General features: G+C 34.5%; 1 protein-coding gene across 1 annotated transcript; it reads right to left on the minus strand.

Annotated features, from left to right (window-relative positions):
* Positions 1–284: 284 nt before the first annotated feature.
* LOC11430687 (rho GTPase-activating protein 5) lies at positions 285–6,103 on the minus strand. The gene is made up of 5 exons (XM_003625796.4): positions 5,436–6,103; positions 3,151–3,271; positions 2,928–3,047; positions 2,221–2,451; positions 285–1,290 (listed from the first exon to the last, which is right to left on the minus strand). The coding sequence occupies exons 1-5, from the start codon at positions 5,846–5,848 to the stop codon at positions 742–744; spliced, it is 1,434 nt and encodes a 477-aa protein (XP_003625844.1). The 5' UTR covers positions 5,849–6,103; the 3' UTR covers positions 285–741.
* Positions 6,104–14,097: the final 7,994 nt, after the last annotated feature.

A 14,097-nucleotide genomic window follows, 5' to 3' on the forward strand; every position in this document is an offset into this window, starting at 1 on the left:
TGGGAGAGATTGATATTTTAAGTGTTGCTGAATGCTGATGCAGCTATATACATATTAGTATTGCTTATACTATAATGCAGTTTATATAGACATTCTGGTTCCGGGTATATTGGTGTTTGAAATGTGGCTGATGCAATTGTTGCATCTTTGTATTTACTTGATTATAATTGTCTGTATCAGTTTAAGTATAATTTTTGTTTCAATTTACCCAGATTTGGCATCCTCATGGTGTTTTCTCCAACTTCATATCGCTATTTTTAAAGGGAGTGACAACACTGCTGCCCTACAAGGATAAACATGACTTCAAAATTAATCTAAGCAGTTTTCCACTACTTACAATAATACATTGAAACAAAGGTAACAGAAAGTAGCAATTCTCCAAATTCATCAAATTCTATAATACAGGAACCCAAAAAACAAATGTTAGAAGTCTGCATGGTTAATGAAACAGAATGAAGGACGTGGTTAAGAATCTCTCCCGAAAACATAACACAACAACACACAACAAATCAGTACTAGACATTTCCAAAATGTGGCAACGCACACAGATCTCTTTACACAACTTGTCATCCCATCCATTCCATTCCCTTCTCGGAAGGACGTTATGCAACGACTCCACTACGACGACATCAGCAATCATGCAACTCGCATATGCGCAAAGATTATTTGAGTACCATTTTTCTTGTCATCCATCCCATTCCCCCAGACAGCAAGATAGAAAAAACATACACCTTTACATGTTCAACGCCAAGCTTCAGCCAACTCGGATCTTGAATTTATTCGTCCAATAAGAGCAATTCCCCTGTTCTTCTCCACCGATCCTGCTGAACACTTGTCTGTATCAGAAGTATTCAACTGAAGGCTTTTGCAATTTTTTGTTTGATCCCCAATTGCCATAGAGCAAATTTGAGAGACAACGCCGCAAGGACAACTGTCAACCAGCAACCTATTTCCACTAGGAATAAAATTTTCGGTAGATGTTTGCAGACTTTTGGATCCACTCTCAGTTTCACAGTCATCTTTAAAAAGATGTGTGGGGCTTTGTTGTGAAGGCTCGGCGGTGACAAAAACTGTGTCCTCGTCGCTGTAATCATTTCCGTATTCACTTTCATCCTTGAAAAGCAACGGTGAATCGCTCTGATGCCCGTCGTCATCAAAAGAATTTAGGTTTGAAGAGGGATTTGATTTTGTGATTGACTCCTCTCTTTCTTTCAGTGTCATTGCTACTAGAGTCTTGAGGAAATTCATGACTTGTACAGCATACATCAGAGCAGTCAAAGGATCTACCATCTGCAAGAGATGTGTAAGAAATGATGTTATTGTCGTAAAGATTAATCATAACCTCAATCCAATACTATAATTTTGCTAAACATAAAAGAAATGCTGTTATTGAAACATGAATCAACCTCGATCTTTGACTGATACTAAAACTTTGCACAACAAACTTGAATAGATTCAAGAATACCAGAAACTGCAGCCAAATTCATAGCACTAATCCGAATAATTTATCAATATTCATCAGAATAAAAACAATAATCATATATTTAATCACAAAAAGAATAATAATTTTCGTAGCTTCATAAAGAATCTGTAGATATGAACATGCCATTCCAAAGGAACATTCAACCATCCAAAGGATGTGTATTGTTCCACAATGAGCATGAGATGCAGAATAATAAACCTAGACTGCACATCTAGGGACAAGTACTACTCTGATTGGGGTTTGAGATCTATGAAGAAAAGAAAATCTCAATATTATAATTATGCTGAAAAGGTATGTCAAACTCAAATGTTCACACTGATGGCTGTATTTTTATGGATAAAACATAACCAAACGACAAAACAAGATAACATTATTCTCTACTAGGTTAAGATAATCAAACATTGGCTAAGATGCCTAAAGTACAAAGTCTCAAATAAAATTAAAAAACCGGAATTTCAAAAATTAAAATCCTTAAACTACTTTGCATTTTACATTAGTATGCTTCCCCTGCCCTTTAAAAGATCTCCAAAAGTCTATTTAAGGATATGGCCATGTAAATCAATTCTCAGAAAAAATGTTTGATTTATTTAATAGAAGACAGTTGATTAGTTAAACTAACCACATAGAAGTAAGGATATAACCACAACAAAATGTCTTTGAAGTTCAATCGCAAAAAAAAAGGGGACTAAGAGCAAAACCTTCTACTGAATATAAAAGGGAACATGATTTTGGCTTACGTGAGTCATGTTTGGTGCAAAAACCATTGCAATATTACGTGCGTTCATCTTGTTCAAATGTTCCATCTGAGCAACGTCTGCCATTAGGTTTACTGCCCAATCTAGGAGGGCGGATTCTGTTGCAGGAAGAAGCCTCACAAGCTGAGCACATTCTTCTTCTGTTTGGGACTGCATCACCTGCTCTGGCGAAAGAGGGTCCAGTATACCAGTTGGAAGTTCTCTGAACCAAGCCTACAGAGTTTCTCAAGTATATCAAAAATTAATGAAATAATCCCTTTCAATATAGCTACCTAGACAACTTCGTATGCAATTACCATATTTCCCTACAGTAACTAAAAAAGGAAAACAATTAACATTAGTACATTAAAATTAGGGTTAAATATATTTTTAATTCATATAATAAATTAATAATTATTTTGAATTTCGACTTTAGTCCTTGTGCCAGCATTTAATCTCTACGAATTACAAAATCACACATTTTTAGTCCCTAAAGAGGGCGTAAAAGTATGCAGTTTTGTAATTTGTGGGGAATGAAAACTGGATATAAGGGCTAAAAGCATATTTAACAATTTAAATTATCTAGACAACGTTCAAATAGACGATAGGACCAAATCCCAACAACCTAAGAGCCTAGTTCCATATAAATCTCTAACATTTAAAAGAGGAAAGAGGGATAAAGATTTTGAAAGAATTTGTTTTAGTAATACCTTTATAAGACCTGCCAAGCAATGCACGTCAATACCATTTGGTACCACTCCTCTGTTCAATTGTTCCCTCACAAACTCCTCTTGACTATTTTCAGCATTAATTCTGAAGATTCCTTCGGCCTGGGTGTATGCATTTAATAGTTCAATTTCAAGGTTCAGGTCTATTGAAACTAAACAACAGATCATACAAAAGGTTTCCGGAATGTATTATTAGTTCAAATACCTGCAGGCCTCCTTGTGCATACAGATGCCTTTGCATTAACAGCAGTATTGTAGGTACACTATTTCCTCTGGCATCAAAAGAAAGCTGCATAGATTCTGTTGAAACACCAAAAACACTTGTGCTGTGGACAACAATTGAAAATATACCAACAGTCAAAACAATGATATAATTCAGGACGCATTCATCAAACATGTATTATAGGTGGGTAAATAAGAGAGAATACTGCCAAAAAAATAGATGAGCAGATAGAGAGGCTTTGAACCAAGTGTGTAAATGATATTTTGTTTATTTGTATCAAAGATAGCTATACTGATAAATGTATAAAATAACATCACTTTATTTATTAATGTGTCATTTCAGTTCAAAGAAATAATGCATCATTTTATGATAATAAATCCAACACCAGTGATGAAGGGTCCCAAATTTCAAATAAAACAAAACTGACAACATAATCAACAAGGAATAAAAGGTATATTTGACCTGATTAGCAGAGATGGAAGAAAGCATCTATACTACTAATGATTTTTACTAGTTGTAAATTACACTGTACCAACTTCAAAAGACTAATTGTCAAATAGACATCACTTTGTTTATTAATATTATTATGTGTCCTTTCAGTTGCAAGAAATAATCAATTATCTTCCAATAATAAACCCAAAACCTTGATGAAGTGCCCCAAATTTCAAATAAAACAAAACTGACCATTTAACCAAAAATGACGCTAGTTGTAAATTACAATGTACCGACTTCAAAAGACTAATTGTCAAATAGACATCACTTTGTTTATTGATATTATTATGAGTCCTCTCAGTTGTAAGAAATAACCAATTATCTTCCAACAATAAATCCAAAACAATTGATGGCCCCAAATTTCGAATAAAACAAAACTGACTGCTTAACCAACATGGAAATAAAATTAAAAGGTATCTTTGACTTGATTAGCAAAGAAGGAAGAAAGCATTTATACTAATGATTTTACCTTCCTCTCATTTTTCTCATATCTTTTACTAGTTACCAAGAACCAAATCTACTTAATAAGACTAATTTGCAAATAGGCAAATATAATGAGCATAAATGGATAATATCACAACAAGTCATCAGAACGGAAGTTGCTCCATTTATCCAAAAAAACTGAATCATATGCCTTATAAAGCATCAATTACATCTATTAAGCAACTTCAAGCTTGGATATGAACAGAAAAAACTAGATATTAATCCAATGTCTATGAAATTATAAAACAATAATCAGCCTATACTAACCCAAAAAATAGAAATCTCAATATGGAAAAAAAAAAAAAAAAGCTTCTAAAATGCGATTTGTTCAGAATCGGATATGGATTTCAAAATTCAACATCACACAAGTTAATTTGATAAATTATAAACAAAAAAGCATAAATTGGGAACCAAGTGTGTAAATGATATTTTGTCAGTTTGTATAAAGAAGGCTATACTGACAGATGTAAAAAGAACATCACTTTATGTCATCTCAGTTGCAAAAAAGAATCAATTATTTTCCAATGATAAATCCAACACCATTGATGAAGTTCCCCAAATTTCAAATAAAACAAACTGACCACATAACCAACAAGGAAATAAAAGGTATCTTTGACTCAATTAGCAAAGATGGAAGAAAGCATCTATACTAATGATTTTACCTTCCTCTCATTTTCCTCATATCTTTTACTGGATACAATGAACCAAATCCACTTAATAAGACTAATTTTCAAATTCACAGGTATCATTATAGAGTATAGATGCATAACATGAAATGTCATAAGGATGCAAATTGCTCCATTTATCCAAAAAAAATCGAATCTATATACCGTAGAGGACCTTCGATTACATTTGTTATGCAACTTCAAGTTTGATATTAACAGATAAAAAAGTGGGAAAAAATCTAGATACTAACCTAATGTCTATGAAATTCTAAAGCCATAATCAGCCTATACTAAACCCAACAAATCGAAATCTCGATATGGAAAGAGAGCTTCTAAAAAGCAATCTGTTGAGAATAGGATATGGATTATGAAATTCAACATCACACAAATTAAATTGATAAACTTATCATCGTATCAAACAAAAAAAGCATAAATTGGGAACAATAATTTTCCAAGAAAATGTATTTTGGGGAACATCATTCCAATTGTATGAATCACAGATTCAGAATAACAAAAAGGGTCATTCGAAATTGAAGAAAGATACAAAATTTACGAAAGTAACAGAATTTAAACAAACCCCAAATGAAAATAACTTGATAAGAGAGAGAGAGAGAGAGAAGAACAAACCTAGCACTAGGAGGTCTTGTTGGAACTTCAGGTTCAAATTCAACAGGCAAACCAAGAAAACCATGAAAACGATCAAAAGTAACATGAGCAACATGTCTAACATTAGAAGGCCAACCAATTTCCATTGAAGAAGAAAGTTCAGAACCAGTGTTGGTACAACCAATCAAAGATTTCCTAAACGTAGCAATCAAAAGAGTCAAAATAGAAAGTTGATCTTTTTCCTCTTCTTCTTCGTCTTCAGATTGTTGTTGTTGTTGTTGTTGTTGTTGAATCTGGTAATGGGTCATGACGGTTTCATTGTCGCTGTTGTTAAAAGGTGAAGAATTAGTTTGGTGGTGTTGTGAGTGTGACACATCATTGAATGGACTTGAAGAACAGCTTGAAGGTGAAGGAAATTGAAGCACTTCTGTCATATTTGAAGAATAATGATGAATTGATGGAGTGAAGTTTGATTCAAGAAATGGATTATGGAAGGTGGAATGTGACAATCATTGAAGCACTATGTTATGTGAATGTGACTTCGGGTAACCGCTTTACCCGACCCGAATTCAGATTCTCTCTCTCTCTCTCTCGCTCGTTCGCGTGTTATTCTATTCTATTCAGAGAAGAATCATAACATCTCTCAGAGAGAGATAGAAGAGGTGGTTGGTTAGGGTGAATCGCCAAGATGAAGCCTAGTAGATTATTAATTATTATTGGAAAATAACGTGCTCTTATTATATTTCTACTTTTTTATTTTTATTTCTAGAACTAGAAAATGAGATATATCATATATGCAAGTCTAATATTTTTCACATGGTAAAAAAAAACCCATATAAATTAGCCTTGCACCATCCATGGGTATGTTTTCAATCATCTCATCAATAAATTAAGATAGTATTATGCAATAAGCAGCTGTCTGGAATTGAACTTCAGTCTCAATATATTATGTAATGTTCTCACCGGTTGTTAAGTTCAACGGAACGAAAACATATTAATTGGTAAAGTGATAATATTGCATATAAGTTTAGCTGAAATCACAATGTTGAAAATTTTAACATGAATATTTGTCGTGGTTATTTGAATTTAGAATTCAAAATCTCTCGTTTATATGTATATAAGTTTTCACATACCTTTAAAAAATTAAGATAGTATTTGTCACTCGTCTCCGCGTAAAATAATGATTTTTCTTAACAAAAATAAAGTATTTATTGTAGTAGATGTTAGGTATGACAAAAACATTGCTGAAAGAACCATGTGTGACTAAACAATTGATTATAAGTTCGATCTCTAACTTTAATCTATAGATAAAACTCGATTGAAAAGGTAAAATTACTTCTAAACTTGTTATATACTCCTTCTGTTATTATTAATAAATAAAATTATTTAACTTCACTTGTAAATTTGCATTGTGACTAAAGATGAATCAGCGATGTTAGAGGAAAATTACGTTGATTTTATGTCGGTCTCTCATTTATATTACTTTTTCTCTCATTTTTTTATTAATCCTTTTTTATCTTTCTTTTTTTATAAAACACACAAATTACGCTAAAGTCACCATGACTTTTCCGTTTTAAAGTCGTAAATTTAAATACAACTCATCTTAGCGAATATAAAAACTAACAAAAAGAATGTGTGCACATGCAAAATTATATTAAAGTCACCTTAAATTTTTCCATAAAGTCATTGAATCATATCCAAAAATTGAGATTTAAAGGCTTGAAGATGAAAAAGTCTCGGTAACTTCGTTATTATTTCTCTTTATCTTTCTATTTGATAAAACATGCAAATTTATACTAATATTATTATGGCTTTTCCACAAAATCAATCAATCTCAATCCTCATAAGATGGACTCAAACTCTAAACTTCCCTAGTCCAATGTCTGATTTTCTATCAATAGACCTTATCCTTAGAATTAATTTTGCTGATTTTTTTATTAATTAAAAAATAAAGTTGACCAGCAATTTTTTAAATATATTTCTTTTTTTTTGAATCAGTAAATTTTATTAGACAACCAAATCCCTGCTCAAGACGAACAGAGACCGGTGGAACTGAGAATACAACCAAAAGGCGCCGTATATAGGCGGAACACCTGGAAATAAACACCCTAAAAACTCCCTTGATGACAACACCCACAAAAAAATACGTCATCACCTAAAACATACCTATTCACGAAAGCAACCATTGTAAAAATGAAATCCAATACCACCCATCGTCACTACTCGCCCCCAAAGAAAAACACCTCTAAAAAATAAACTCCTGAAACCAAAGCTGATCCATATCCGAAAAGCTCTTATCTGAAAGATCGTTCAGTTGCCACCACCTCACGACCTCTGATCCACCGAAAGAAACCATAAAAAGCCCAAACCAAACTTAAGCCAAAGGATTGACTCCCGATCTCGAATCAAAAGTGATCAGCCCACCAGACTTTAGGACCAAATCAGGAGGGCACCCCTCACCCCCGATGCACCAGAGAAACACCACATCGCGCCAAATAAGAATGCAGCTGGACACAGACTCCCGATCTCGAAGCAAAAGTAACCGGCCCATCGGAGACCAGCACACAAAAAGTATGACAAACGACAAGAGATACGGTGGTGCAAACAACCAAACAAATCAAAAGGAAAAGGCTCAGAACAACGGGACACGCTTCCTCCAACCACCTTAAACACCTTAACAACCCAAAAATCACAAACAAGAGCCAATGACGACGAACATGGACCCGAGTAACAGATGCTACCTCCAAAAGAAATCACCTCTAACAAACACCATCCACCGCACGTAAACACCCGCTAGCCCCTTATATAGCTCCCGTCCGCAAACCGTTCCGACACCAATCCGAGTCCAAAACAACCACAACTATCCATCCAAACCTCACCAAGACAGTCCCACAATCCCTCAAGCAAAGGCACCACCACGCAACACCACCAACACACAAAATAGAATACAACATCAAAATAGTAATAATAACGGAACATATAGTGACCTCGGAGGGGTCTAGCACCAAACAAGTCAAATCTGAAGCGCCACGGCCATCGATGCGTACAACCACAACCACCACGATCCTTACGACGACAAACGATTCGGAAGTTCGTTGAAAGAGGATTAATCATGCATAAAAGGGATGCCACAACCTCTGCAGCCGCTAGAAACTAATCACACATATCGACACCACACGCCCCCTCCACACCACACATCCGTCACCACCACCAACCACCCCTTCACCACCTACACTTCACTAGAAAACTCACCAACAACCGACACCTTCAGCTGTCGGAAACGGACCAAACACGGCACCACACCACACCACCACGCATCACCACCGCCTCACATCGTCGTCACGCACATCACCACCGCTGCCGCAGCCTCACCACCTCTAAACGGATCATACCACCGGAACACCGACCCATCACCACCAAAAACCACAAAACATATAACAAAGTCGGAACTGCCACAACGAAATGAGCCACAAAGAAATGATCTGCAGCTCGCACGTGCTCCGACAATAGTACCGTGGTGGTGGAGTGACGCGAACCGAAGCAAGGGAAGCAGCAAAAGTGCAACAAATGTTGAAGTTTCTTCCTTGCTGAGAGATGAAAACATGCTCCTATGTGATTAAGCGGCGCTAGATTTGAAGCAGAAACAAGCAAGGACCGGACAACACCAGGACAAGGAACCACGGAAAACGGACATGAACAGAGCACCACACCAAAGAACAAAAGCGTTTCACTACCAAACGCCCCATGCCGCCGGCGCCGTCGGAAAAATGAGCCGCAACCACCGGACCCAAGGACCTCCGCCGAGAGAACCGGCGCAGGAGGTGATGCGGATGGCTGGGCCATCATCGCACCACCAACTACCTCTTCTACATCTTGGAAGCTTTGAATTTGGATACAAGGGTATGCCGGCGATGCAAAGTCTTAGAGAGAGGTCAGAGAAAGAGAAAGTAAAGTTAGAGAGAGTTAGTTCCACTATGATTAGAACTCACTCACAAATATTGAAGTCCAATGTCCATTTTTGTTTTGCCTGAAGCTAGTGATAGGGTGACATATATTTAAATTCATTCACATCTTGTGTCTATTTCAAAGAGAATGACAAGTAATCAAGTATAATTAAATTCATTCACATTTGACCTATCTATGTCCAAAATCCAAGTTGGATGATCATGACAGGTGACAATGAGACGTCCAAGGTGCACACTAACCATCTGCTGTTAGCTTCGTTGATCTGAATATTATGGAAAATGATTGGTAGACCACTCATATTTCCATACCACTCATACACCCCACATATTCTAGAGGAGAGAGATGGATGAAAGAGAAGAGAGACAAAGTGTTTGTGGGATATAAGACACGTGTCACATGTTTATGTGGAGGTTTAAGTGTGTATGTCACCTATGAGTGTACATATATCATCACTCGAATATTATTCCTCACCTTTTCATTGAATTGTAGCTGTAACCTTTTCTTTTTTCACTTTCAATTAATAGTACGTTTAAACTGAAAATTTGGGATATTAGAGAGTTGTTTACTGTTTTTCTTGACAAAATATTTACCGTTTTTTGTCAAGGTTTTACACGGATTCCATACCATAAGTCTTCAATCTTTTTTAATATTCAAATCACTCGCATATGTAAGTATATATGTTTCTTAGTTAGTGAAGATTTTTTTGCTCTAATGTCTCTTTTTAACATGTGTTTATAGAAAACTGCTGCGTAATTTTTTTTGGCTAATTTCAGATGTTCTTTAAGATTAGATGCTACCCTTTAGCAAACTCCCCTGCAAAAGTTGGAGATTGAATAGAGGCTTGATGCCATAGGAAGGGCTCTGTTTCTAGTGTTCCTTTTGTTTCTTTGTCATTCTACCAAAAAGAACTTGTGGTATTTTTTCACTTAAACAAAATCATTTTTATTTTTATCGAATAAAATAAAGCATAAAGTCACATACAAATTGTTACTCACTACATATACATTTTCTATCTGCTTAATTTATTATTGTTTTTTGTTGATTTATTTATTTTTTTCTTTTCAAAATGATTTATTATTTATTATTACATATCCATTTTTATATGGAGATCCCAACGATTCCCTTAGAGTCTAATGAGTGTGAAAGAGTAATCAATTTTTTTAATTAATTAGTTAGCAAAAAAAGAAAATTAATCATAAAACAAATATGATATCAACATATTCATAAATATTACATATAAAATAAACTTTTACATACATTACGTAAAAAAAACAAATAAATATAAAATGTATTTTAGTGAATTGCTCAAAAGAACTGCCTAGTTGGATTAAGACAAACAATGAGATGGTTGGTGATGTGCTCACCCACCTTGGTCCATATCATATTACGTGGGGTTAAATCAGCTGAAAACTCAATAATGCTGTCTCCACGTGTCTTTAACTTCGTTTTCATTGTTTGTGTTGTGTTGGCGAAAGTAAAAAAATGAGAAAAATGGGGAGTTTTTGAAACATGGCTTTATAAGGGTCTTTTCAACCTCAAAAGGAAAATTGATGTAGCGTAACTATCTAACTAATAAGAAATATGTTTCTGTCAAATAACAATTTTATGCATTTTTTAATGATTGAAACTGATCTTGTCTTAATGTTTTTTTTTTCCATCCTTTCTTCATTCACTGGGAAATCTTTTCTTATGGTCCAAACTCGTGAGTAAAAATGTAATTACTCCTATGAAATTTAATCTTTGTATACTTATCATAATAAATTGTCTTCTAGTAATCTTTTTATGTATATCAAGTCTTTTTTTTTTCTTTTTTTTTTTTTTTCTGGATAAACTTTGCACCTATTTTTAATTTGTAAAATCAGTATTCTAAGAAGTTATAAATGATGCATACATAATACATGTGGTTGTTCAGAAAAGGTAACACCTAACAATTCTCCTTACAAGAATAATGTTTGGAATACTTTGGCATTGGATAGGACAAGAAGCAAATTGCTTGATGAAGTTGTTTGAGAAAAGCAGTATGCAGCTGTCCATTACAAACTGTATTTTCTGATTAGTTTAGAGATATAAAAATTCTAACCAAACACATGCTACCATATAATTCTTAGAAGAAAGTGCATTGACTGTGATTTGAGAGGGGGAAAGAGCAGGAAGAAAAGCACATTGCTCAAGTAACAACTAAGAAAAAAAACAAAGGGAAAATTAGTATCAACTTGGAAAAAAATCACCTACTTGTTAGACTTTGACGTGTCTTTAACGTTGTTAGGGTGACAACTACAAATCAACAACATTAAAGACACGTTGGTGTCTAATAACCATGTATGTTCTATTTAAACGAAAATTCAAATAAAGGAGCACGGCATGCTCTTTTTGATACTTCAATGTCTTATTTAGAAAGAAAAATTAACTTAAATGATGGGTATGAAAAGTGTGTCAAACTTTTTCTTTTCTTATTAAAAAGATGATCAATCGTGTTCATCACTCCCCTCCTTCATGACTTGGACCATAACATCTAAGAAAAAAACAAAGGAAAAATTGCAATGAGCTAAGATTTTGGTCCTCGCGAAGAACCTAATCAGAAACTTTTTTTCCCTCTCAACTGTCAACAGATATGTCATGCTACTTTACAAGAGCTTTTGTACTTGATTGAAAACTAAACTTTAAGGAAGAAAAACCGTTGTCAATCTTGCAAATTGTTCCCATTTCACGTTCAAATTTAAAATGGTTGGTAGAATCGTACAACCATGGTTTGTAAACATGGTTTGTAGTAGATTGCTTCCCAAGGACGAATTCCTTAAACATGGCTCAACTACTTTTTATGTGATGTTGGATTACTTTATGTTTCTATTATTGATTGGGTAAACCCTCAGTTGGGTCCCTGAAAGTGTTGCTCGCTATCAGGTACATCCCTGAATCAATGAAACGAACCAAAAACTCCCCGAATGTCTCTTCCGTTTGTCATTCACGTCCAAAACGTTAATTGAACGTTAATTGTGTTGATCTGGCTGCTAGACTTGCCACTTCAGCTGCTGTATTGGCATTCCACACATGCAAAGGACGAATCCACTGCAGCCATAGGATTATATACCATAACCATTGGATTTAGGCTGTGTTTTAACTCTATTTATTTTTAAAATGTAAAAATCCTACCAACCTTTTATCGTGTGTAGTCGTGCGCATATATTTCGCACTATATAGCAAGGCTGATAATTTTTTATTTTAATCATGTTTGTTGGCCTAATAATGATTTCTAACTAATATTAGAAATGGTTTTGTTAACGAGTATCTCCGTAACATTCATTAAAGATTTCAAATTAAAAAACCAATTAAGGAACCGTTTGAAATTTTGGAGAGGAAATGTGAAAGAAATTTTTCACCTTATTTGAGTAAATAGGGTAGAGCATAAAAGGATTATTTGAGAGAAATGTGAAAGAAATTTCAAATATTATTTGAGAGTTTTTGTAGAGTATAAAAGGATTGAGTAATGATACATGTACCACCTCATGTGGCAATACACCCTTTACACCCATACAAAATTCTGACACGTGGCAATCTGGACCCCACACAAATAGAAGATAAAGTGTGGTTGTGAGATGAACTTACCAAAATATCCCTAATACATAGGGTGTACAATGGGATGTAGGAATAAAGGGTGTTCATGTAACATTTTCCAAAAGGATTATCGTGATTAATAAAAAATTTGTCCCTTTTTATAAGACTCTTTTGATATTTTCAAGTGCATTAATTTTTTCTTTACAAAATTACCCCTATTTACTCTACATATTTTTTTGAAAAGCAATAAATTCTTTTTTTCTTTGATAAAAAAAAGAGCAATAAGTTTACGTGGGAACTCTCAATTGATGCACTGAAGGCTGCCTTATATTCATGTCCCAAACAGTGGTAACTCCCAAGATTTTTTTTTTTTACGTGTGAATTTATTCATGTACCTCTTTGGTTCAATTTTTTTTTTTTTACTTATAATGTCTGTCAAAGTGCTTGCAATGGAACTTGCTGAAGATTCTATGGAAGATGTTGAAGTGGAGATGGTTGAGGATTCCTTTGAAGGTCTTGAAGTTGCTGATGATTCCTTTGAAGATCATATAATGGAAATTGCTGAAGATTCCATGGAAGGTGTTGAAGGGGAGATTGTTGAGGATTCCTTGGAAGTTGTTGCATTTGAAGAGCTGGGTGATGAAGTTCAGTCCAACAACATTGAAGATTGTCCCTTTCCACACTTTGATTTAAACAAATTTCCCGAGGATGATTATGAAAATGACAGCTATGAAGAAAAGGAGAAGAAACAATTGTTGATGACTTTTTGTAGGATTTATCTTGATAGGTTTTATTAATGGTTATATTATGTCAGCTGTATCCATTTTCTGTACTTTGTTTTGAATGAAAAGAGACACCAATTATGAATAAAAAGAGTTTTGGATGCGCACAGAATGTTTGTGCTGACATAGTGTGAGAAGAGCAGAATAATTGAGGAATAAAAGAGAGAACTTTTAGCAGAAAAAGACTATAGCTATACTAACATCTAACTTGATTAATCATTTGCTTGCATTTTATTGAATAAAAGAGGCATTATATAGCCTAGTGATACAACAACATTCCTTGTTTTCAACACATGATCAAACGGTTACACACAGCTGTCATACACAGTTCTAGTACTACCACTACTAGCATTATTCCTTTTACTATGCAAGTACTTTGTTGT

This window comes from Medicago truncatula, chromosome 7, assembly GCF_003473485.1.
Source record: "Medicago truncatula cultivar Jemalong A17 chromosome 7, MtrunA17r5.0-ANR, whole genome shotgun sequence".
Classification (NCBI taxonomy): domain Eukaryota; kingdom Viridiplantae; phylum Streptophyta; class Magnoliopsida; order Fabales; family Fabaceae; genus Medicago; species Medicago truncatula.

What these genes read in the sequence shown, in the direction of transcription:
- LOC11430687 (XM_003625796.4), bottom strand. Translation starts at nt 5,848, where the DNA reads ATGACAGAAGTGCTTCAATTTCCTTCACCTTCAAGCTGTTCTTCAAGT. An exon ending in ACAAGACCTCCTAGTGCTAG is followed by an intron (nt 3,272 to 5,435) that starts GTTTGTTCTTCT and finishes TGTTGTCCACAG; the next exon opens with CACAAGTGTTTTTGGTGTTT. An exon ending in TTGCACCAAACATGACTCAC is followed by an intron (nt 1,291 to 2,220) that starts GTAAGCCAAAAT and finishes CATCTCTTGCAG; the next exon opens with ATGGTAGATCCTTTGACTGC.